The following is a 23,972-nucleotide window of genomic DNA, read 5'->3' on the forward strand; positions in this document are numbered from 1 at the left end:
AGAACTACTGTTCTGTGAGAAGAAACCCTGTTTATTGCACAACAAAGAGAAGTTGGAATCAGTCACACGCTGTTGCTACAGTAACCTGCTCCTAGTCCGTAGGCTGAGTCCCTGTAGGACTAAAGTGACTTCATGTATTTTTTTTATCTGTCCTGCTTGGTGGAATTTCTCACAACTAGGGATTTCACATCTGGTGAGGAACTACACATCTGGAGGGACTAAGCCTATACCTCTTTAGACTTTGTTGAAAGTACTGTACGGAAATGCTGCTTTTCCCAGGTCTCCCTCAAAAATACATTCTCATCTAACAGCACTTCCTGGTTAAGTAAAGGATACATTTAAATAATGGTACAACTGCTGGCTCACAGTTGTATTACTGTATTAGAGTTGCAACCACAGACTGTGGAGCTGTGATATTGCTCCATAGAGAAATTGCCCTCTATTCTGTGGTCAGCAGATCAACTAATCTTGGAGCATTTGAATTTGAATGTCTCAGCTACAGTTTATCCAGCTCCATCCTACCTTGATCAACTGGTTTTTATCTCCAACCAACCAGGAGTTACCGCTGATATGACAGGACCTTTAACCTAACACAATAAAGGGACATTTTAGCACAATCCCTTGATATACTTAAATAATTTCTTGAAGGAGACTCCGGTCCAAATTAGATTTTCAGTATTCAATGTACAATGTAATGACCGTCATATTACATAGTTTGTAAACTACTATTATGATCTCTAGCAGATTCATGTGTTGCGCTGTAATAGTCAGGTTTTTTTCACACCATGAGGCGATCTTCTGCCATTGAAAATAATGGAGGGTTGTTATAGATCTCACAGGGCCACAGAACAAGGTACATGACTGCCCTCTTAGAAAGAGTTCTATTTACAGGGACCTTCTCTACAGAATGAATGGCTCTAAAAGGGTTCTTTGTTGGGTGAAAAGGTTCTGGAACCATAAAGGGTTCTACAGGGTCATGCAGAATAACCTTTTTTTAAAGGTTCTAAATAAGTGTACTCAGAGACATGCTTTCCAACCCTTTCACTAAAGTAGTTTCATCATGTGACCATGCCAATAGAAACACTTCCTTTGCATCAGGAATTTTAACAAGAATGTAGCCAGATGTACTGAGTATATCCTAATGTATGTCCTGAAGCATGTTTTCCTTGTGTTGAGCCATTTATGAGACATTGCTGTTGTGCATTATCATAAAAACCCACACAGAGGGCAATAAACACGTGTAGACTATTAAACTCGTTATGGTTTAGGTAATTACATCCTTTCTCTGTAATCGTTGCTTGTGTGATCAACTAGCAGTTTCTTATAGTTTTACATGGGTTGGATTTTATTTTTCTCTTTTTCAAGCAGCAGTCATGAAGGTTGCATCTTTCAACATCCAGAAATTTGGGAAGCATAAGCTATCAAACCCAAACACCCTTGCTACCCTTGTGAAGGTACAGATATATGATTGTATTCATGATTTCAGAATTCCCTCAGATAAACATTTGGCAAACTATCCTAAAACAAGGATGTTATCCTACATATAAACAGATAAACTATTGAACTTTTTCTTATTTTCCTTCCTTTCAGATTGTGTCTCGCTATGACATCATACTGATTCTAGAGGTGGTGGATAAGAGAGAAACTTCAGTGAAAAAGTTCCTGGAGGAATTAAATAAGTCAAGTGATTTCCCTCATGTGACGCTATAAAACATACAACTGGGGAAACTCCTGGACCTACATGATAAGTATCACTCATTACAGGTGTGTCATTACAGGGCCAATAAGAAGCAACACTACACTCTGCAAATCAGCACTCGTCTGGGAAGAGACAAATACAAGGAGCAGTTTATGTTTCTGTACAGGTACAATTCAAACCCATTCAACTTTACCCTCATAAACCTCTATCTGATGCTATTGATTTTTTCACATTGTTATCTGATTTAAAAAAAATATTTAATGCACGACTAATGCTATTAAATGTGTTGTATTGTTTATTCTGAAAGGGATGATTTGGTGGACTTGGTTGGTTCCTGGCAATATGAGGACAACCAGGTTGGAGATGTGGACGCCTTCGCCAGGGAGCCTTACATTCTCCGCTTCAAATGTCTCAACACTAGTAAGGGGCACAGGAGTGCTAGAATTAAGCATGATCCAGTCATATAGCATTTAATTTAGCAAATAATATGAACGTGACAGACAGACAGCTGGATATTGCAGCAGAGAATGACAGCCCAATCATAAACAGCTGTAATATATACTTCTCATATCTTCCTGTGTTTCTCAGTGCTGGAGGACTTGGTACTGATCCCAGTGCACACCAAGCCTGACGATTCAGTGAAGGAGCTGGATGAGCTTTATGATGTCTTCCTGGAAGTGAAAAAGAAATGGAAGACTGATGTAAGTTCTGAAATAACCATTGACAGAGCTTAACACTTCCCTTCCGTTTAGAAAGTGCACTTGTCACCAAAGACTATATATATGAGCCTTTGACAAGTAAAATACAACACCAGACACATGGTGATTTCAAGATAACTAAAAACAGTTTCCTTATTCTGGATGAAACGTAACTTTGTTGTTGAATGTTTCTCTCTGTACCAGAACGTTATGATCCTAGGTGACTTCAATGCAGACGGTTCCTACCTTTCTAAAAAGGGCATGAAAGCCATCCGTATCCGGAGTGACAAAAATTTCCACTGGCTGATTAAAGATGATGTGGATACCACAGCAAACACAGGCAACGATAACACTTATGACAGGTGACGCACTGTGATTTGTGAAATTCATTATTGAACGCCTCATGTATGAAACAGATGATCACCTATGGAGTTCATTTGACATTTCTTTGGTATTGTTTAAAGGTGGTTAAAATGTCATAAGAGCTGTCATAAGAACTATTATAAAACTAGTGTACTTGTGTGTAATATGGAATGACTGCTGACTTCCTTTTCTGATCAACATCTAGGATTGTGATCTATGGGGATGACATGCTTGACGCCGTCGTGCCAAACTCTGCCAAACCATTCAACTTCCAGATTGAATACGGGCTTTCAGAAGAAGATGTAAGTATGCAGGTTACAGACTAATTCCATCCTGGAAGATGGTTTGATTACAATATTATAAGTAGATTAAATGAACATGTTAGTAGCCTACATTGTGACAACCTGTCCTAGAAATACAGTGCATGTCAAAGTTGAGCCGTCTGGCTCATGTCTCAACATCTAACTACTCTGCTGTATTAGGCCCTGGAGGTGAGCGACCATTACCCTGTGGAGGTAGAGCTGAAAAGGAAAACACCAACAGAACAGAGTAAGCAGCATCATTGAACTTTATTCTGAATCTCCCAAACTTTCCTCTTTAAAAAAATAGTCAAAACGGTGTAAAGACAAAAAAACTAAACAGCATCTTTACAGACAAATCATTCCACACAGACGTTCACATATCCATCCATACACAGATGCACATATCACCTGACACAGAAAAATAATTGTAGATATAACAAAATAAATCTGATTTTCAGGCTCTGCGACTGGGAAATAGAACCCTGTACATGGACAGGAGGACGGAGGAAGTGAGTGAAGAGGTGATGGAGATGGAGAAGAAGCCTTATCCAACCAGAGAAGCTGAATTTAGAGATACTGGTGCTGAAGATTCGGATGGTCAAGCTTAGGAACACTTACGTTGATCTCTGATTAAATCTTACCACAATACTAGTCATATTAATACTGCATATCATGTTTGTATGTCTAGTGTAGCTACTGATCTAATACTGATTTGTATCTTGACAGAATCTCAAATAAAGATGGAGTGAAAATCCTGCAGTAGTTACAATCTTTATTATTTACAAGACCACATTGGAAATTATAATTCAAAAAGGTAATTTCATGTTTTTCCTCTGTTTACAATTGATCGAAATGAAAGAAAAAAACTGAGGGAGAGAGACGGAGGGGGGCTGGATTTCACAGGGGGCTGTGATTCAGCAACATATGAGTGCATGGTCTTCAAATGCCAAATCTCTTCTTTCTAGACTTCTTGATTCTTCGACCAGCTGAAAAAAAGGGAAAAATCTAGACATTGATAAAACCATGCTAAATACTGTACCAGTCAAAAGTTTGGACACACCTTCTCATTCCAGGGTTTTTCTTAATTTTTACTATTTTCTACGTTGTAGAATAATAGTGAAGACTTCACAACTATCCAGTTTGCTGAGTAGTATTGGAGGCTATTTTATAGATGACATCGCCGAAGTCAAGGATCGGTAGGATGGTCAGTTTTACGAGGGTATGTTTGGCAGCATGAGTGAAGGAAGCTTTGTTGCGAAATAGGAAGCCGATTCTAGATTTAATTTTTGATTGGAGATGCTTAATGTGAATCTGGAAGGAGAGTTTACAGTCTAACCAGATACCTAGGTATTTGTAGTTATCCACGTATTCTAAGTCAGAGCCGTCCAGAGTAATGATGCTGGATGGGCGGGCAGGTGCGGGCAATGATCAGTTGAATAGCATGCATTTAGTTTTATTTGCGTTTAAGAGCAGTTGGAGGCCACGGAAGGAGAGTTATATGGCATTGAAGCTCGTCAGGAGGTTAGTTAACACAGTGTCCACTGAAGGGCCAGAAGTATACAGAATGGTGTCGTCTGCGTAGAGGTGGATTAGAGAATCACCAGCGGCAAGAGCGACATCATTAATGTATACAGAGTATTGTGGCACCCCCATAGAGACTGCCAGATGTCCTGACAACAGGCCCTCTGATTTGACACACTGAGCTCTATCAGAGAAGTAGTTGGTGAACCAGGTGAGGCAATCATTTGAGAAACCAAGGCTGTTGAGTCTGCCAATAAGAATGTGGTGATTGACAGAGTAACAAGCCTTAGCCAGGTCGATGAATACGGCTGCACAGTAATGTCTCTTATCGATGGTGGTTATGATATCGTTAAGGACCTTGAGCGTAGCTGAGGTGCACCCATGACCAGCTCGGAAACCAGATTGCATAGCGGAGAAGGTACGATGTGATTCAAAATGGTCAGTAATCTGTTTGTTAACTTGGCTTTCGAAGACCTTAGAGATGCAGGGTAGGATAGATATAGGTCTGTAGCAGTTTGGGTCTAGAGTGTCTCACCCTTTGAAGAGGGGGATGACCGCGGCAGCTTTCCAATCTTTAGGAATCTCAGACGATACGAAAGAGAGGTTGAACAGGCTCGTAATAGGGGTTGCAACAATTTCGGCAGATCATTTTAGAAAGAGAGGGTCCAGATTGTCTAGCCCGGCTGATTTGTAGGGGTCCAGATTTTGCAGCTCTTTCAGAACATCAGCTATCTGGATTTGGGTGAAGGAGAAATGGTGGAGGCTTTGGCGGGTTGCTGTGAAGGGTGCCGGGCAGTTGACCGAGTTAAAGGTAGCCAGGTGGAAAGCATGGCCAACCGTAGGGAAATAATTATAAAAATTCTCAATTATAGTGGATTTGTCGAATGTAACAGTGTTTCCTAACCTCAGAGCAGTGGGCAGCTGGGATGAGGTGCTCTTATTCTCCATGGACTTTAGTGTCCCAGAACTTTTTTAAGTTTGTACTGCAGGATACAAATTTCTGTTTAAAAAAGCTAGCCTTAGCTTTCCTAACCGCCTGTGTATATTGGTTCTTAACTTCCCTGAACAGCTGCATATCACGGGGGCTATTCGATGCTAATGCAGAACGCCACAGGATGTTTTTGTGCTGGTTAAGGGCTGGTTAAGGGCAGTCAGGTCTGGGGAGAACCAAGGGCTATATCTGTTCCTGGTTCTACATTTTTTGAATGGGGCATGCCTATTTAAGATGGTGAGGAAGGCACTTTTAAAGAACAACCAGGCATCCTCTACTGTCGGGATGAGGTCAATGTCATTCCAGGATACCCCGGCCAGGTCGATTAGAAAGGCCTGCTCGCAGAAGTGTTTTAGGGAGCGTTTGACAGTGATGAGGGGTGGTCGTTTGCTCGCAGACCCATTATGGATGCAGGCAATGAGGCAGTGATCGCTGAGATCTTGGTTGAAAACAGCAGAGGTGTATTTGGAGGGTGAGTTAGTTAGGATGATATCTATGAGGGTGCCCGTGTTTACAGATTTGGGGTTATATCTGGTAGGTTCATTGATAAGTTGTGTGAGATTGAGGGCATCAAGCTTAGATTGTAGAATGACTGGGGTGTTAAGCATGTCCCAGTTTAGGTCACCAAGCAGCACGAGCTCAGAAGATAGATGGGGGGAAATCAAATCACATATGGTGTCCAGGGCACAGCTGGGGGCAGAGGGTGGTCTATAGCAAGCGGCAACGGTGAGAGACTTGTTTCTGGAAAGGTTCATTTTTAGAAGTAGAAGCTCAAATTGTTTGGGTACAGACCTGGATAGTAAGACATAACTCTGCAGGCTATCTTTTCAGTAAATTGCAACACCGCCCCCTTTGGTAGTTCTATCTTGTCGGAAAATGTTGTAGTTAGGAATTCTTCCTAAGCCAGGATTCAGACACGGCTAGGACATCCGGATTGGTGGAGTGTGCTAGGGCAGTGAATAAAACAAACTTAGGGAGGAGGCTTCTAATGTTAACATGCACAAAACCAAGGCTTTTACGGTTGCAGAAGTCAACAAATGAGAGAGCCTGGGGGGTGGGAGTGGAGGTAGACACTGCAGGGCCTGGATTAACCTCTACATCACCAGAGGAACAGAGGAGGAGTAGGATAAGGGTACGGTTAAAGGCTAACAGAACTGGATGCCTAGTACGTTCAGAACAGAGTAAACGGAGCAGATTTCTGGGCACGGTAGAATATATTCAAGGCATAATGTACAGACAAAGGTATAGTAGGATGTGAATACAGTGGGGGTAAACCTGTGCATATAGTCATAATGAAAGAGATATTGTCTCTAGAAGTAGCATTTAAACCATGTGATGTCACTGTGTGTGTGGGAGGTGGAACTAAATTGTTAGCCGAGGTGTGTCGAGCAGTGCTAGAGGCTCTACAGTGAAATAAAACAATAGTTACAAACCAGAACAGCAATCGACACGGCATGGTGACGTTAGGGAAAGGCATGCGTAGTCGGGTGATCATACACGTCCAGTGCGTGGCTTCAGGCAGCTAGCGGCACGGGGCTAGCAGGCTAACAGAAAGGCTTTAGAGGGATGACGCCACGGAGGGAAGTCATACAGCTACAGACCAAGTTGAGTCACGAGTCATAGACGCTCAAATCGAAGTTGAGTGTCAAGTGTTTTTTATTTTTGCCAAGTCATGTCTCAAGTACAACAATTTGCGACTAGAGTAGTACTCCAGTCCAAGTAACGTGACTCGAGTCCACATCTTTGTTATTTGCTAAATCAAATTGCATTTGGATGGATCTTAATTATAGCTCTCCGGTTTCCCCTTACCAGTGTTGAGACATTTTAAAGCAGAGAATGCAAGGCTCCCTGGCGAAAAGAAACCCCATGTTAGTCTAGGTTGAATATAATTCAAATGAACAAGTACAAGGCTGCTGCTGTTTGGCAGTTTTCCTTCTCCCTAGGGCCATGCATTTTTTGCCGGAATTTCTTTAAAACCATGTGACCTGTTTTGAAAATATCTATACAGCTACGTGGAAGGTAGCCTAGTGATTAAGAGTGTTGGCCCAATAACCGTAAGGTAGCTGGTTTGAATCCCCGAGCTGACTTGGTGAAAAATCTGTTAATGTGCTCTTGAGCAAGGCAACTTAACCCAAATTGCTCTGGATAAGGGTGTCTGCAAAACATTTTTATCTGGTTTCATTGTCCGTATAAAACCCTTTTTACAACTAACTAATCACGGTCAGACCCTTTAGGGTACTGATTTATACCTGCTTAGGTTATCAGATTAGGAAAAGCTCAGGGCCTCAGGGGAAAAAAAATTCCTCATCACTCTGGGACCTGTGCCACCTCTGGATCAGGGCATCATTGGTCCCAGAATTCGGTACAGTGGGTTCAAAGACTAGGTGGTAGTGGGGGGAAAAGGATGTAGTTTGTAAAACATGTGGATCCAAAATGACTGATGCATTGCAATTGCAATGACATTTATATAAAACACTTAATCATTGACTTGAGGACAAAACCCCAAATTAGGGACATGTGATGTGACTTGACCTGAGCTGTGGAACATTGGGCTACTCTTGAGACTTGCCCATTATTGATTGAAACTTGACTTGAGACGTATAGGTTAAGACTTGAGATCTCTTAGGACTTGCAAAATTGTAATTTGGTCCCATCTCTGGTGAATGACAGACTGACAGAAACGCAGGTGGAGATTGCTGCAAATAATAAAAGCCCATTAATAAACAGCTGTAATATATACTTCTCATCTCTTCCTGTGTTTCTCAGTGCTTGGTACTGAGTGCACTTGTCACCAAAGACTATATATGAGCCTTTGACAAGTAAAATACAACACCAGACACATGGTGATTTCAAGATAACTATGTATGCACCGGAACTCAATTTTAGGTCTCATAAATGGTCTGAATACTTATGTAAATAAGGTATGTTTATTTGTAACACATTTGCAAAAAAAAAAGTCTAACAATCAGTTTTTGCTTCATCATTATGGGTTAGAGGCAAAACGTGATCAATTTTAGGGTAAGGTTAATGTAACAAAATGTGGGAAACAAATCAAGGGCTCTGAATACTTTCCAAATGCACTAGATGAAATGAACATGTTAGTAGCCTACATTGTGACAACCCGTCTATAGAAATACAGTACATGTCAAAGTTGAGCCGTCTGGCTCATGTCTCAACATCTAACTACTCTGCTGTATTAGGCCCTGAAGGTGAGCGACCATTACCCTGTGGAGGTAGAGCTGAAAAGGAAAACACCAGCAGAACAGAGTAAGCAGCATCATTGAACTTTATTCTGAATCTCCCAAACTTTCCTCTTAAAGAAAATTGTCAAAACGGTGTATTAAACACAGAACAAAACAGCAACATCTTTACAAATATCACTCCACAGACACAAAAAAAAACTATGCAGAAAAATGCAGATAAGTATCACTCATTTTGAGGCTCTGCGACTGGGAAATAGAACCCTGTACATGGACAGGAGGACAGAGGAAGTGAGTGAAGAGGTGATGGAGATGGAGAAGAAGCCTTATCCAACCAGAGAAGCTAAATTTAGAGATACTGGTGCTGAAGATGCAGATGGTCAACCTTGGGAAAAGTTACATTGAACTTACCACAATACTAGTCATATTAGTACTGTATGCGTGTTTAGTGTAGCTAATGATCTAATACTGATGTGTTTCTTGACAGAATCTCAATATAGATTGAGTGAAAATACTGCAGTAGTCACAATAGTTTATTTCAGAACTTTCTTGACAAGAACACATTGGAAATTATTCAAAAGGGTCATTATATGTTTTTCCTCTTTCTAAAATGGACCCAAATGAAACAAATAATGGGGGGGGGGGGGGGGTTAGCAGGAGTTGATTTTGACAGGGGGCTGCGATTCAGCAACAAATGAGTACATGGTCTTCAACTGTATAATCACTTCTTTCCAGATTTCTTGATTCCTCCACCAGCTGAAACAAAAAGGAAAATCAAGAGAATGAGAAAACCATGCAAAATATGTTTATCTTCTTTTAGAAAACTTAAGTAGACAGAGGGACTACTAAAACAGCTGTGGCAAGCAGAGTACATTGAATGACAGGTCAAGAAAATCCATAAAGCTAAACACTGCCACCTAGTGACATCAGAATCACTAGAGCTATTCTCCTCAGCTCAGCGTTGACTTGCAATGCTTTTTCTTTGGGCTAATGGGCGTTATCCGCTGCAGTATAAAACACTTACAAACACAAGGCAGGGGACAATAATACTCTGCATATGTGGAATCAGTGTATGGGTTGTTGGGTAGATTTGGGGCGAATTGAAAGTCCACCTTTTGGTTACTTTTGGCTGTTCAGTGAATCAGAAAAATTTAAGAATCCAGATTAGATTCGGATCGTCAACAAAAACAAATAAATGATTGTTACTTAATGGTCCCTTTCCTGCTGCTTTCGTCTTCAACGCATCCAAGGCTTTCTGGTCTTCTTTCTGCTTCTGTTTGAAGGCCATTTCATCCTGGATAAGGATTACAATGGAAATACACTAGGCTGCTATTTAATTCCAAACATTTAGAAAAAAAACCCACTGAGTGTTCCCTCATTAGAATAGTTTATTACATGATATAGGCTACATATAACATCGTGCAAACAATGACAAACTCACATCATCCATCTCCTTAGTCGCTTTCTTGGCAGCTTTTAAGGGCTTCTTTTTACCACCTGTGAGACAAGAACATATCCCATTCAATCAATATGAATCAATGTATCGTGAATGAAATGAATGAATGAATACCGCATAAGCGCGTCACACACAGAAGCCTTCAGAAGGTAGGAAGCTTGCTAGCTAAACTGATCATGACATGCGGGATAGTTCCACACTTTACACAGCTGACCATCGATAATAACTTTGATATATGTATTACCTAGGAGCAGTGAGAAAGATGTTTTGAGCAAACAGCAATGTATGGGCATATATGGTACATACAAATGCCATCACAGTTTAAAAAGATTCAGCTTTCTAACCTAAATTAGTAGTTAGGCTCACCAGCTATTCCAGCTAGCTAGATATATACATTACGTTGCATGGGTTGCTAACCAACTTTCTATCTTGTAGCGTCATTATTACTTTTCACCTTAAAATAAATATCGAGGTGCATGTCAAATATGTAAATGTGAATCTCACCTTCTCTTCCGGACATATTTGCGAGTGTTTCAATAAAATCTAAATAAAACAACTGAGCTAGCGTGTCCGCAGTTGCTTTCTAACAGAGAGGAAGAGGCTAAGCGAGAAATTCCACTCCGCCCAAAGTATGTCCACGAAAATAAGCTTCTTCTTCTTCTTCTGGTTTATTGGCGAACTACACGCAAAAGGTGTATTGTCGCCATCAACTGGACGGGGGTGAAAAACTTCACTAAAGAAAAGTAATTCCGGTATCGGGAAAATATAATGACCAAAAATCCACACAAACAACGAAAAAACAATTAACAGTACCAGTCAAAGGTTTAGACATACCTACTCATTCCAGGGTTGTTCTTTGTTTTTACTATTTTCTACATTTTATAATAATAGTGAAGACATAAAAACTATGAAATAACACATATGATATAATGTAGTAACCAAAAAAGTGTTAAACAAATCTAAATATACTTTATATTTGAGATTCTTAAAAGTAGCCACCCTTTGCCTTGATGACAGCTTTTCACACTCTTGGCATTCTCCAGCCTTTTGAAATGCATTTCAATTAACAGGTGTGCCTTGTTAAAAGTAAATTCATGGAATTAATTTCCTTCTTAATACATCAGTTACGTTGTGACAAGATAAGGGTGGTAAAATACAAAGTCCATATTATGGCAAGAACAGCACAAATAAGCAAAGACAGTCCATCATTACTTTAAGACATGAAGGTCAGTCAATACGGAAAATGAAGAACTTTGAAAGTTGGTTCAAGTGTAGTCGCAAAAACCATCAAGCACTATGATGAAACTGGTTCTCATGAGGACCGCCACAGGAAAGGAAGACCCACAGCTACCTCTGCTGCAGACGATAAATTCATTAGAGTTAACTGCACCTCAGATTGCAGTCCAAATAAATAAAGTAACAGACACATCTCCAACATCAACTATTCAGAGGAGACTGTGTGAATCAGGCCTTCATGGTTGAATTGATGGAAAGGAACTACTACTAAAGTACACCAATAAGAAGAAGAGACTTGGTTGGGCCAAGAAACACGAGCAATGGACATGAGACCGGTAGAACTCTGTCCTTTGGTCTGACTAGTCCATATTTGAGATTTTTGGGTTCAAGATGCAGAATAGGTGAACAGATGATCTCTGCATGTGTGGAGGAGGTGTGGTGGTGTGGGGGTGCTTTGCTGGTGACACTGTCTGTGATTTATTTAGAATTCAAGGCACACTTAACCAGCATGGCTACCACAGCATTCTGCAGCGACCATCCCATCTGGTTTACACTTAGTGGGACTATCATTTGTTGTTCAACAGGACAATGACCCAACACACCTCCAGGTTGTGTAATGGCTATTTGACCAAAGAGAGTGATGGAGTGCTACATCAGATGACTTGGCCTTCACAATCACCTGACTTCAACCCAATTGAGATGGTTTGGGATGAGTTGGACCTCAGAGTGAAGGAAAAGCTGCCAACAAGTGCTCAGCATATGTGGGAACTCCTTCAAGACTGTTGGAAAAGCATTCCAGGTGAAGCTGGTTGAGAGAATGCCAAGAGTTTGTGAAACTGTCATCAAGGCAAAGGGTGGCTACTTTGAAGAATCTCAAATATAAAATATATTTTGATTTGTTCAACACTTTTTTGGTTACTACAAGATCGCATATGTGTTATTTCATAGTTTTGATGTCTTCGCTATTATTCTACAATGTTGAAAATAGTAAAAATAAAGAAAAACCAGTGAATGAGTAGGTATTCTAAAACTTTTGACTGGTACTGTACATATACATATCTACTGAACAAAATTATAAACGCAAGATTGAACAATTTCAAAGCTTTTACTGAGTTACAGTTCATAGAAGGGAATCATTCAATTTAAATTAATTCATTAGGCCCTAATCTATGGATTTCACCTGACTGTCATCTACTTCTCCGGACACCAAAATAAGCCCATGAAGTGAGGAATGTTTGTATGGAGGTCATTGTGTCAAATTTGTTTTAAAAAATACATTAATTGCTAATTTGCCACCTGAGGCTTATTTGATTTTATAGAAGTTTCATGATAGTTAGTTAGGTTGTTATAATTGCACTGATATAAGTGGAGTCACATGGCATTTCAGCATTTTTGAAAAATTAATAACATTGGGTGCGTTTGTAAATTCGCTCTGGCTATCTACTCCGATTTTAGAGCACTCTCATCTGAGCGCAGAACAACTGACGAATTTACAAACGCTCAACAACCATTGAATATGGCCGGTGTCAGTTAACATCAGCAAAAAATGTAATTCAATTGTTTCCAGCAGCACAGTTACAGTCACCAACGCTCTGGATAACATGAACACTGCCTAACCAGCTCTACCAGGGCAAGTAAAATGGTCAGTGAGGTTCTCTCATTTGAGTCTGGAAGTAGCTAACAAGTTAGCCAGTTAGCTTTGGTGCTTGACTGCCATTGTGAGGTCAGAATGATTGCATCAACCCTACTCCTTGGCCAGAGCACCCAGTGTGCACTCTGAACACTCCGAGAGCAAAGCGCTCTGAATTTACAAACTGACAATGCTCTGAATTTATGAACCCCAGAGCACATTCTGGCACTCCAGATTGAATTTACAAACACACACTTTATATCAGAGTTATGACTGTTACTATGGAGATAAATAGAATACCATTTTTTATTTAACTAGGCAAGTCAGTTAAGAACAAATTCTTATTTACAATGACGGCCTACCCCGGCCAATTGTGTGCCCCCATGGAACTCTCAATCACAGCCAGATGTTATACAGCCTGGATTCAAACCAGGGACTCTAGTGACATCTCTTGCACTGAGATGCAGTGTCTTAGACTGCTGCGCCAGTCATCATGGATATAACCTGTTATAGTGATGACATTGCCAATGAGGGCATCCACCATTTTAAAGGAGTTAACTGGGTGGTGATTCCTGAGTTGGGAGCAATCTGCCAATGAAGAAAAATAAGATGGACTGCTTTAAAATTGAGATAGCCTCAATGACGCTGCCCATGCTGTCATAGACACTATAATGGCACAGATACAAAGATGAGTCCTAGCTATATCTATCTCTTTGGCCTGTTGTTCGCATGTTTATTTACTCTCTCATTGACTAGAATGGTCCCACCTGATCTGGTCTCTTCCTGCATGCTTTACATCAGAGAGGAAGAGGAAGAGGCCCAACTCGGTGGAAAATCTGTCTCCCTCCAGCAGGTGGCTATTTTCGTTTGTTTCGCTCACCAAGCATGGGGTTTTCAAACGGAGGTCAATGAGAGAGTGACGAATTTGGTCAACCAAAAAATGAATGGCTTATTTGCTATGTGAGGTTTATTTGATCGAATAGAAGTTTCATAATGCTTAAGTTGTTATGACTGTACTGATATAAGTAGGACACGTAACATTCCGGAAACTTTGAGAAAAAAACACTTTATATTGGAGTTGTCTCGAGATTGCTATGCATACTCACTGCATCTCAGTGCAAGAGGCGTCACTACAGACACCCTGGTTCGATTCCAAGCTGTATTAGAACCGGCTGTGATTGAGCGGCGCATAATTAGCCCAGCGTCGTTCGGGTTTGGCTGGTGTAGGCTGTCATTGTAAATTAGAATTTGTTCTTAACTGACTTGCCTGCCTAGTTAAATAAAGATATACAGGCTGTTGACGTCAGCAACCCTCATCAAATATTCAAAAAAATATGACAAAAATTAGATGTATCCACTAATCCAAAGAAATAATAGGCGGGAGCTAGACAGACGTTTTGTGGACAACGAATACCAGGGCAGAGACGTGTATCTTGTCAGTATATCCATAATCTTTGCTTACATATTTGAGAACGCGTATTTTCTTTGTCGGAGCGGTCACTTGACTATCTTGGCAATATATTAGACAATCTTTGTTTCTAATCCGCGCTGTTAGGACCTTACTTCCACTCTAAACCGGATGCAGAATGTTTGTGATGTGCCTGATCATAAACATTTTATGATAAAATTACTCTCTACGTTTTGTAGCCAGCTGATAATTTGCTTAATAACTGAAGACAACCGGTACGTGATTATTCTTATTATGTACAAAAAACAAACAAACCAGAGAGCAATAGCCAGGATTAAAACATGATGTGTATTTAGCCCTGGGTTGCCTAAAGCAAGTTTGAAAACTCAGCTGCTAGCTAGGTAGCTACGTTGGCTAGGCCGCTATCTATGGCAATTCATTGGGCGTCTAAACCACTGCATCATGGATGACATCCAAAATGGCCATAGATTTTCAATGAATCCATTAACACCAGCATTGTAGAGGTCAACAGAGCTTCTGCAGTGCTGCAGAAATGTAGATATTATCCTCTAGATAGCCCAGCATATTTGAAGCAGAGGTGATACAGGAAATGCCAGGGGGATACAAAGTACAGTAACTAAGATAGTGGCGTTTTGGAAGATCTAACTCTAGCGAACTAGACTGTAACGTTATTAACTAGAGTTATTCAATCATTTTTGACAGCTACGTCGAAACATTGATAAATATTCATTGATACATCAAACATCAACAGGCTTTGACTACTGTACTGTTGTTCATTATTCTTATTTTATTTTTTTTGTACACAGGTGGCAGCTCCAATGTCTTGTGCTTTAGCATCATAGTGAATATAACCGACTGGCTTCTCAATGAGGTACAGAGGTAAACAGCTCCTACCATGGTGCCATGGAACATCATGTCTCTACCGTTTCCACATCACTGGCACGGTTAGAGGGACAGTGTCTTTCAGCAGGCCCTACAGCACACAACAACAACCGCCGCCATCTTCAAAAGATGACGGAGCAGACAAACCTGTTGTTCCTATTCAAGAGCGTGCTGTGGCTACAATACAGAATCTGACCGACTTGGGGAAGCAGTGGGGACAGAAGTCAGTGAGCACGGCCTCAAACACAGTTAACTACTGGTGGGAGAGGTACGAGGAGTTTGTCGGCCTGAATGAAGTCCGAGATGCTCAGTCTCAAGTCACAGAGGTAAGTCCGTATGGAAGGCAAGTCAGGAAACTGAAGGTTGTGGTATTTTTCTCTAACAGTATCTCCCTATTTCATCACTTGAGGCTTAGTTTTTCCTGACCACATGACCTTACAAGAGGGAAAACTCTGGGTCCTGTGTATAGGTGTTGTCTGGAGACCTATAACTAGTGCCCAGAGTTCTTCCTGCTCAGGTCAAGTAGTCAGGGAAACTCCCGTTTCTATTTCTCACACAGTTTCCTAAACTTGTAATCTGAACAGCTCAAGACCCATAGCCTATAACTAAGGTCTATAACTAAGGCCTCTGAGGTTTTTCCGGTCAGATCATATACTTTCCCTACATTTCTAATCATCTGTATATTTAGGCAGAGAGGGCCTTCATGGTGGCCAGAGGCATGGTGCGCGAAGCCCATTGCAGTCTGGAGGCCCTACAGGTCAAGCTGAAGGAGGTGAGGGACCGACTGGATCGGGTCTCACGAGAGGAGGCCCACTACCTTGAGCTGGCCACACTGGAGCACAAGCTGCTGCAGGTAATACTGTTAATAGACATAATCAGATGTACAATCCATTGTTGAATATGACTTGTATATTTTTGCTGTCACATTGCCCAATCCCATGAAAATACACACACACACAGACGCACACACACAGTGTCAGCTGCAAAGCAGTTTGTTGTGCTTGAGTTGAGGAGACTCACATTGGCGACTTTAGTTGTTGTATACATTTCTAATAAAGAAAATAAGACATTCTCACTTTTGTAGGAGGAGCGTCGCCTGCGGACAGCCTACGAGAATGCAGAGGGTGCAGAACGAGAGAAGTTTGCCTTATTCTCAGCTGGTGTGCGTGAGAGCCACGAAAAAGAGCGGACTCGGGCGGAGCGCACAAAGAACTGGTCTGTGATAGGCTCAGTGCTCGGAGCTTTGATAGGGGTCATGGGGTCAACCTATATCAACAGAGTACGCCTACAGGAGCTGAAGACCTTACTACTGGAGGCTCAGAAAGGACCTGTTAGTCTACAGGAGGCTATAAAAGTTCAGGCCGGTATGCATAAGTCTCAACAACAGGAGCTGAGAGGCCTTATAGACACTCTGAGGGTTACTCTTCAGCATAGAGCAGCTCAGGTGATAGCTGAGAAGGATGTGAAGAAGCCAGTGGCTGTTCAGGTTCCGGAACCCATCGTGGTTCCACCCCAGCCTTCTCCGAGTGCCTCCTCCGAGGCAGTTCTGAAAGAGATATTGTTCTATAGTCAGAAAGCACAGAGTCTTCTAGAAGGCATCCAGCCACAGCTAGGTCAGCTTGAACAGAGTGTTGGGAAGGTGGAATCAGAACTTCTGGCTGTTCAAAACTTGATTGAGACTTATCATAGGGAAGAAAAGCCGTCAGTAGTTATAAGTCAGCAAGATTCCCAGATGTTTGTTTGCGACACTAAGAGCGTCATGCAAGGTCTTGACCAGACGGAGAGAAGACTTGAGGCCTCAATAAGCCAGACTACCATGTACAACACTGTTCTGGCTTACGGTGCGCTTGCTGTCACTGTTCCTGCGCTGTATATCCTCTTTAGAGGTGTTTGACTAATGTTATGTACTGTAAGAATGATATTAATCTTACAGGGTCCATCTTGATTTACAATGAAATAATTACATATGAATATTGTGATTGCTGTTTATGTTTTTACTACAGGCAAAATGAACCATGCACTGATGTTAAATCAATACTGTATATATTGAGTGTGAAGCTAAAATAATTTGGTTGCATTATCTAGATAAAAAGCAAATGTAATACATTATGAAATATTTGAATTAGAGTACTGTCTATTAAAATGTATTACATTGTCAAATATTTTGTCATCTTTTTAATGTAAATGGTTCTAAACATTAGTGCAGAAATAATGTATAATTCCTGTAAAAAAATTGCGTAATTTGTCATGTGTATTTCACAAAGAAAAGATGGCCAATATGTGAGAACACGCCACAATTCTGTTTGTCACGTCTTCAGTAAAACAACTGATAATCAGCCACCCGGCTTTCTGAGTGAAACAAATCGAGCGCATCCTAAGTATCCTGCTTTACATTATATTGACCTATCACAGATTACTCTTTTTGCTCCGACCAATCATAATGCTGCTCTTTGGTACCATTATTACATATTCATAATATTTCGCGCGTTTTGTATATCACGTGATGATTTCGCGGGAAAAGTAAGTGGTAAAAAAAAAAATACTTTTGCGTGGCAGCAGTAGAGACAAGCAAGCACGAAATAATGGCGGTGAGTGATTATTAGCAAAATCGGCAATATATTCACCTTATACGTTTCAGCATATTTCCTATTTGACAGATAGTTGATTGTTTATTTCACGTTTATCTATTCCACTTGCTCTGGCAATTGTAAACATGTTTCCCATGCCAATGAAGCCCATTGCATTGAAAGTTGTTTATGTTCCTTAATAAATTATCTGAGGATTTCTGTTCGTTCGTTCGTGATGTCTTTTGCTCGCCAGTCAAAGTTGAGTGTCAGGAATCGACTCACGGTGTCTGGGACAGACAACTCATGTGCTGGTTAACGTTGTATCCATGATTGTATTAATCTTCATTAGTTCGCTAGCTAGTCAGACATCAAACTGATCTAAAATCTGTAGTTAATCGTTTATATTATATAGGTAAGTTCAGTGTTCATTGCCATGTAACGGTAACTAAATTACACAAAAAAATGTGATCTGCATGGCTTCTATTGTTAGCCAGGTAGCTAAAGTGTGCCATTTTGTCAGCCATCATAGCTAGGCACATCATTGTCACTATGAAAGTTAGCTGCTAAGAGCGTTGGGCCAGAAAGGTCGCTGGTTCGAATCCCGAAGCCGATCAAGTGAAACATCTGTCATGTGCCCTTGAGTAAGGCACTTAACCCTAATTGCTCCTGTAAATCGCCCTGGATAAGAACGTCTGCTAAATGACTAATTTTAAATGCAGCAATAAATTACTGTTAACGTTAGCTAGCTGGCTAGTAAACTGCTTTCCGTAGTTTGAGCCTTTGTTCACCATGTTTAAGGAATATGTATATTAATCTTAGCTAGCAAGCTATCTAGCACTAAACTGTGTGTTGAGACAATAGCTGGACTCTGTAATATATGAAATGCAACGTCTGTAGCAAATGTAACAATGCAAAAATACATCTGACTTGACTGCTTGTCTTTTTCCCGTTGTCAGGATTCATCTGAGTCATATCACATGGCAACCAGCCCCAGCAGATTCTCCAGGCGGGGGGAACTGACCTCCAGCCCCGGGAGAGACTTGCCCCCCTTTGAGGATGAGTCTGAGGGGCTCCTGGGTGAAGGAACTCTGCCTGGGGAGGAGGATGAGGGAGACGGGGAGGAACTGATTGGAGATGCAATGGAGAGGTGAGCAAGGGAGGGGAGAGAGAGGTGTTCAGACCCTGTAGTCTTGTACTGTAGTGCTTTACATGTAGTGTTTTCAGGTTATCGCTATGTTATCGCATGTTTACTAAGCACTTATACCACAAATTATATAGGTTTATAATACAATATGATTTGCTTATACATTCTTCCCATCCCTCCCCATGCAGAGACTACCGAGCCATTCCTGAGCTGGACAGGTATGAGGTGGAGGGTCTGGATCTTGATGAGGAGCTGTCGGAGCTGTCTCCTGGAGCCAGGGCTGCTGCTGAGGACGCTATGAGGAGGAGAGACCGGGAGCAGGGAGGCAGGCTGAGGAGAGGACTGCTGTATGGTGAGAAGTTCTCTTTTTCATAGTCTGTTATATATTTTCTGACCATAAGATTAGTTGTTCTACTCTTAGATAGTGGGATTGAAACGACACACAATGGTCAGTTTTTAAGAAACTCCTCATCACCTTTCAACTCTCCACCTCCTCATCACCTTCCTCTTCCTTCTAACAGACAGTGAGGATGAGGATGAAGAGCGCCCGGCCCGGAGGCGTCGCCTGGCGGAGCGGGCTGCAGAGGGCACTGGGGCGGACGATGAGGAAATGATTGAGAGCATCGAGAACCTAGAGGACATGAAGGTAATAAAATATTTATTATATTCATTCATATTATTGATTTATTTTTCTGTGAAGTCCACTGTATTTTTACCTACCTTACCTTGTACAACACAACACGTGCTATACAAATGGTTGATGGATTAATTGGGTGGTGGATGTATTGATGGATGGATTAATTGGTTGATGGATGTATTGATGGATGGATTAATTGGGTGGTGGATGTATTGATGGATGGATATATTGGGTGGTGGATGTATTGATGGATGGATTAATTGGGTGGTGGATGTATTGATGAATGGATTAATTGGGTGCTGGATGTATTGATGGATGGATTAATTGGGTGGTGGATGTATTGATGGGTGGTGGATGTATTGATGGATGGATGGATGTATTGATGGATGGATGGATTAATTGGGTGGTATATGTATTGATGGATGGATGGATTAATTGGGTGGTGGATTTATTGATGGATGGATGGATTAATTGGGTGGTGGATTTATTAATGGATGGATGGATTAATTGGGTGGTGGATGGATGGATTCATTTTGGGTGGTGGATGGATGGATTAATTTTGGGTGGTGGATGGATGGATGGATTCATTTTGGGTGGTGGATGGATGGGTTAATATGTTGGTGGATGTATTGATGGATGGATTGCTTGCAGGGCCACTCAGTCAGGGAGTGGGTGGTCATGGCTGCGCCACGTCTGGAGATCTACCACCGCTTTAAGAACTTCCTGCGCACCCACGTAGATGAGAACGGGCACAATGTGTTCAAGGAGAAGATCAGCGACATGTGCAAAGGTACTCATATATATACAAACAAACAAACAAACAAACAAACAAACAAACAAACAACAACAAAAGAAATATATATATATATATATATGGACACACCTTCAAATGAGTTGATTCGGCTTTTTCAGCCACACCCGTTGCTGACTTGTGTATAAAATCGAGCATACAGCCATGCAATCTCCATAGACAAACACTGGCAGTAGAATGGCCCGTACTGAAGAGCTCAGTGACTTTCTTCATACGTGGCACCGTCATAGGATGCCACCTTTCCAACAAGTCAGTTTTCAAATCTCTTCCCTGCTAGAGCTTCACCAGACAACTGTAAGTGTTTATTATTGTGAAGTGGAAATGTCTAGGAGCAACAATGGCTCAGCCGCTAAGTGGTAGGCCACACAAGCTCACAGAACGGGAGTGCTGAATTGTGTAAAATTTGTCTGTCCTCGGTTGCAACACTCACACCTGAGTTCCAAACTGCCTCTGGAAACAACGTCAGCACAAGAGAGGTTTGTCGGGAGCGTCATGAAATGGGTTTCCATGGCCGAGCAGCCGCACACAAGCCTAAGATCACCATGCGCAATGCCAAGCGTCGACTGGAGTGGTGTAAATCTCGCCTCCATTGGACTCTGGAGCAGAGGAAATGCGTTCTCTGGAGTGATGAATCACACTTCACCATTTGGCAGTCTGATGGACGAATCTGGGTTTGGTGGATGCCAGGAGAAGGGAAATACAATGGCATTCTAGACGATTCTGTGCTTCCAACTTCGTGGCAACAGTTTGAGGAAGGCCCTTTCCTGTGTCAGCATAATAATGCCCCGTGCACAAGGTGAGGTCCATACAAAAAAATTGTTTCTCGATCAGTGTGAAAGAACTTGATTAGCCTGCACAGAGCACTGACCTCAACTCCATTAAACACCTTTGGGATGAATTGAACGCTGACTGTGAGCCAGGCATAATCGCCTAACATCAGTGCCCAACCTCACTATAATGCTCTTGTGGCTGAATGGAAGCAATGTTCCAACATCTAGTGGAAAGCCTTCCCAGAAGAGTGGAGGCTGTTATAGCAGCAATGTTCCAACATCTAGTGGAAAGCCTTCCCAGAAGAGTGGAGGCTGTTATAGCAGCAATGTTCCAACATCTAGTGGAAAGCCTTCCCAGGAGAGTGGAGGCTGTTATAGCAGCAATGTTCCAACATCTAGTGGAAAGCCTTCCCAGGAGAGTGGAGGCTGTTATAGCAGCAATGTTCCAACATCTAGTGGAAAGCCTTCCCAGAAGAGTGGAGGCTGTTATAGCAGCAATGTTCCAACATCTAGTGGAAAGCCTTCCCAGAAGAGTGGAGGCTGGTACAGCAGCAATGTTCCAACATCTAGTGGAAAGCCTTCCCAGAAGAGTGGAGGCTTGTATAGCAGCAAAGGGGGGGACCAACTCCATATTAATGCTGAATATTTCAGAATGAGATGTTCGCCGAGCAGGTGTCCACATACTTTTGGTCATGTAGTGTATTTGTATCAGGAGCTTTGTTAGGTCTGTTCTGAAGTCGGACTGCAGAGTCGCAAGGTGATTTATAATTTTCAGTGTCTATAGTAGGGCTAGGAATTGCCAGGGACCTCACGATACGATGTCATAATACGTAGGTGCCGATCCAATATGTATTGCTATTCTCACGATTCTATATGTATTGCGATTTGATGTTCCTAACATTGCAGAGACGAGAGCCATGAGAACTAGTTTTGATCAGTCAGGGGAAGTGCTGAAAACCATGTTGACTCACAATTTTTCTTTAAAAGAGGATAGAGAACAAACTATATATGAACTACAACATTAGGAATTCTGCACCTGGCTGTACTCTACTGTGTCCTAAAGGTTCACGGTCTTGACGATAGACTACATTACTGATGTATTTGATCCAACCCCATCCAGAGAACAAGGAGAGTCTGGTGGTGAACTACGAGGACCTAGCGGCCAGGGAGCACGTCCTGGCCTACTTCCTGCCCGAGGCGCCTACTGAGATGCTAAAGATATTTGACGAGGCAGCCAAGGAGGTAGTCCTGGCCATGTACCCCAAATACGACCGCATCGCTCACGAGATCCACGTCAGGATCTGCAACCTGCCCCTCGTCGAGGAGCTGAGATCCCTCAGGTTAATACTGATCACATGTCTTCCATGATTTAAAAAAAAAAAAAAAGTAGACTCCGCGATTACAAATTTAGCATTAGTAGATCAGGCCCGACTTTTGCCATAACAAAAGAGCGAGAGGCTCGTCTCCTCTACAGTTGTCACAGAGCTACAACGTGGCAGTAGAGTTGAGGGAACTCGCATGCACACAGGCTGATACTGAGCATCTTGCATCACTTCCTCTCTATAGGATTAATATTAATGCTTTTTCTCCTCTCCAGACAACTCCACCTGAACCAGTTGATCCGTACCAGTGGAGTGGTGACCTGCTGTACAGGTGTTCTACCGCAGCTGGGAATGGTCAAGTACAACTGTAACAAGTGTAACTTCATCCTGGGGCCATTCTTCCAGTCCCAGAACCAGGAAGTGAAGCCAGGTTCCTGCCCTGAGTGCCAGTCTTTCGGCCCCTTCGACATTAATATGGAGTTGGTGAGTCAGTCGGCCAATAGAAATACTCTTAAAAAGGTTAGAAACATGAGTGGACCAATAAAAATAGTATCTAATGAGGTTGAACCAGGAAGGGAAGCCAGGCTTATGCCCTCAGCGCCACAGCGGATTCTTCACCAGAGTGTGAAGGCTGAGGGGCTGACTAATAGATAGACTAGGCAAGAAGTAAGATGTTTTTATTGTTTCTTTTTATCAGACTGTGTACCAGAACTACCAGCGAATCACCATCCAGGAGAGTCCCGGGAAGATCGCTGCTGGCCGCCTCCCACGCTCCAAAGATGCCATCCTGTTGGCTGACCTGGTGGACCAATGCAAACCTGGAGACGAAATAGTGAGTTTGACTCCTAACATAACTAATCTCTCTAATTCTCAACATTGTAGGGCGCTGTAACATTGTCTGCTTGTGGGATGTACGGGGCTGTGAGACGAAAGACGCATGTCATGGCATCAACTATTATTTTAGTAGGTACTTGATGAATGCGAGGCCATTCTGAACAGCCATTTTTTTTATGTTTATTTTCTCATCCCAGCAACATCTGGAGTTAACATTCTAGATCCTTCTTGTCAAAGAGAATGTTGACTTAACCTAGCTAGCTGGTCGTAATAATACCTGCTCTTTTCCTCCAGGAACTGACGGGGATCTACAACAACAATTATGACGGCTCTCTGAACATGGCCAACGGCTTCCCAGTGTTCGCTACGGTCATCATGGCCAATCATATCGCTCGTAGAGACAACAAAGTGGCCGTGGCTGAGCTCACTGACGAGGACATCAAGGCCATCGTGGCGCTGTCCAAGGACGAGCGCATCGGT

General features: G+C 42.0%; 4 protein-coding genes across 5 annotated transcripts in view; 3 read left to right on the top strand and 1 right to left on the bottom strand.

Moving 5' to 3' along the window:
• Positions 1–1,296: 1,296 nt before the first annotated feature.
• Positions 1,297–9,119, top strand: LOC139413888 (deoxyribonuclease gamma-like). The gene is made up of 9 exons (XM_071161729.1): positions 1,297–1,454; positions 1,591–1,679; positions 1,779–1,865; positions 2,007–2,119; positions 2,288–2,400; positions 2,602–2,759; positions 2,966–3,062; positions 8,775–8,841; positions 9,015–9,119. Exons 1-9 carry the CDS (start codon positions 1,374–1,376, stop codon positions 9,032–9,034), a joined length of 825 nt encoding a protein of 274 aa, XP_071017830.1. The 5' UTR covers positions 1,297–1,373; the 3' UTR covers positions 9,035–9,119.
• On the bottom strand, positions 8,843–10,870 carry LOC139413887 (translation machinery associated 7 homolog). The gene is made up of 4 exons (XM_071161728.1): positions 10,735–10,870; positions 10,216–10,271; positions 9,981–10,068; positions 8,843–9,530 (listed from the first exon to the last, which is right to left on the bottom strand). Exons 1-4 carry the CDS (start codon positions 10,748–10,750, stop codon positions 9,496–9,498), a joined length of 195 nt encoding a protein of 64 aa, XP_071017829.1. The 5' UTR covers positions 10,751–10,870; the 3' UTR covers positions 8,843–9,495.
• A 3,793-nt stretch (positions 10,871–14,663) lies between these two features.
• Positions 14,664–17,567, top strand: LOC139413890 (coiled-coil domain containing 51). Of its 2 annotated transcripts, none has more exons than XM_071161730.1 (4): positions 14,664–14,779; positions 15,332–15,733; positions 16,096–16,260; positions 16,492–17,567. In XM_071161730.1, the coding sequence occupies exons 2-4, from the start codon at positions 15,392–15,394 to the stop codon at positions 17,299–17,301; spliced, it is 1,317 nt and encodes a 438-aa protein (XP_071017831.1). In that variant the 5' UTR covers positions 14,664–14,779; positions 15,332–15,391; the 3' UTR covers positions 17,302–17,567. The 2 variants fall into 2 exon arrangements, with proteins under 2 accessions (XP_071017831.1, XP_071017832.1); XM_071161731.1 differs by lacking the exon at positions 14,664–14,779 and adding an exon at positions 14,959–15,132.
• Positions 17,568–17,978: 411 nt separating this feature from the next.
• LOC139412686 (minichromosome maintenance complex component 2) overlaps positions 17,979–23,972 on the top strand; it is a 6,101-nt gene continuing 107 nt past the window's right edge. Inside the window, exons 1-9 of the mRNA XM_071159346.1 lie at positions 17,979–17,995; positions 18,931–19,121; positions 19,307–19,470; positions 19,640–19,764; positions 20,407–20,545; positions 22,457–22,676; positions 22,934–23,141; positions 23,356–23,490; positions 23,787–23,970. Of these exons, the coding sequence (XP_071015447.1) occupies positions 17,990–17,995; positions 18,931–19,121; positions 19,307–19,470; positions 19,640–19,764; positions 20,407–20,545; positions 22,457–22,676; positions 22,934–23,141; positions 23,356–23,490; positions 23,787–23,970 (1,372 nt within the window). The 5' untranslated portion in view covers positions 17,979–17,989. The remainder of the gene's footprint in view (positions 17,996–18,930; positions 19,122–19,306; positions 19,471–19,639; positions 19,765–20,406; positions 20,546–22,456; positions 22,677–22,933; positions 23,142–23,355; positions 23,491–23,786; positions 23,971–23,972) is intronic.

Source organism: Oncorhynchus clarkii, chromosome 7 (genome assembly GCF_045791955.1).
Source record: "Oncorhynchus clarkii lewisi isolate Uvic-CL-2024 chromosome 7, UVic_Ocla_1.0, whole genome shotgun sequence".
Lineage (NCBI taxonomy): Eukaryota > Metazoa > Chordata > Actinopteri > Salmoniformes > Salmonidae > Oncorhynchus > Oncorhynchus clarkii.

Excerpts from the sequence above, each read along its gene's own strand:
- LOC139413888 (XM_071161729.1), top strand. The coding sequence starts at position 1,374 with ATGAAGGTTGCATCTTTCAACATCCAGAAATTTGGGAAGCATAAGCTA. Across the intron at positions 1,866-2,006 it reads CAGTTTATGTTTCTGTACAG|GGATGATTTGGTGGACTTGG; the intron begins GTACAATTCAAA and ends TTATTCTGAAAG. Across the intron at positions 2,401-2,601 it reads AAAAGAAATGGAAGACTGAT|AACGTTATGATCCTAGGTGA; the intron begins GTAAGTTCTGAA and ends TCTCTGTACCAG.
- LOC139413890 (XM_071161730.1), top strand. The coding sequence starts at position 15,392 with ATGAGGTACAGAGGTAAACAGCTCCTACCATGGTGCCATGGAACATCA. Across the intron at positions 15,734-16,095 it reads CTCAGTCTCAAGTCACAGAG|GCAGAGAGGGCCTTCATGGT; the intron begins GTAAGTCCGTAT and ends CTGTATATTTAG. Across the intron at positions 16,261-16,491 it reads TGGAGCACAAGCTGCTGCAG|GAGGAGCGTCGCCTGCGGAC; the intron begins GTAATACTGTTA and ends TCACTTTTGTAG.
- LOC139413887 (XM_071161728.1), bottom strand. Across the intron at positions 10,069-10,215 it reads CGACTAAGGAGATGGATGAT|GATGAAATGGCCTTCAAACA; the intron begins GTGAGTTTGTCA and ends ATCCTTATCCAG. Across the intron at positions 9,531-9,980 it reads AGCAGGAAAGGGACCATTAA|CTGGTGGAGGAATCAAGAAA; the intron begins GTAACAATCATT and ends TTTTTGTTTCAG.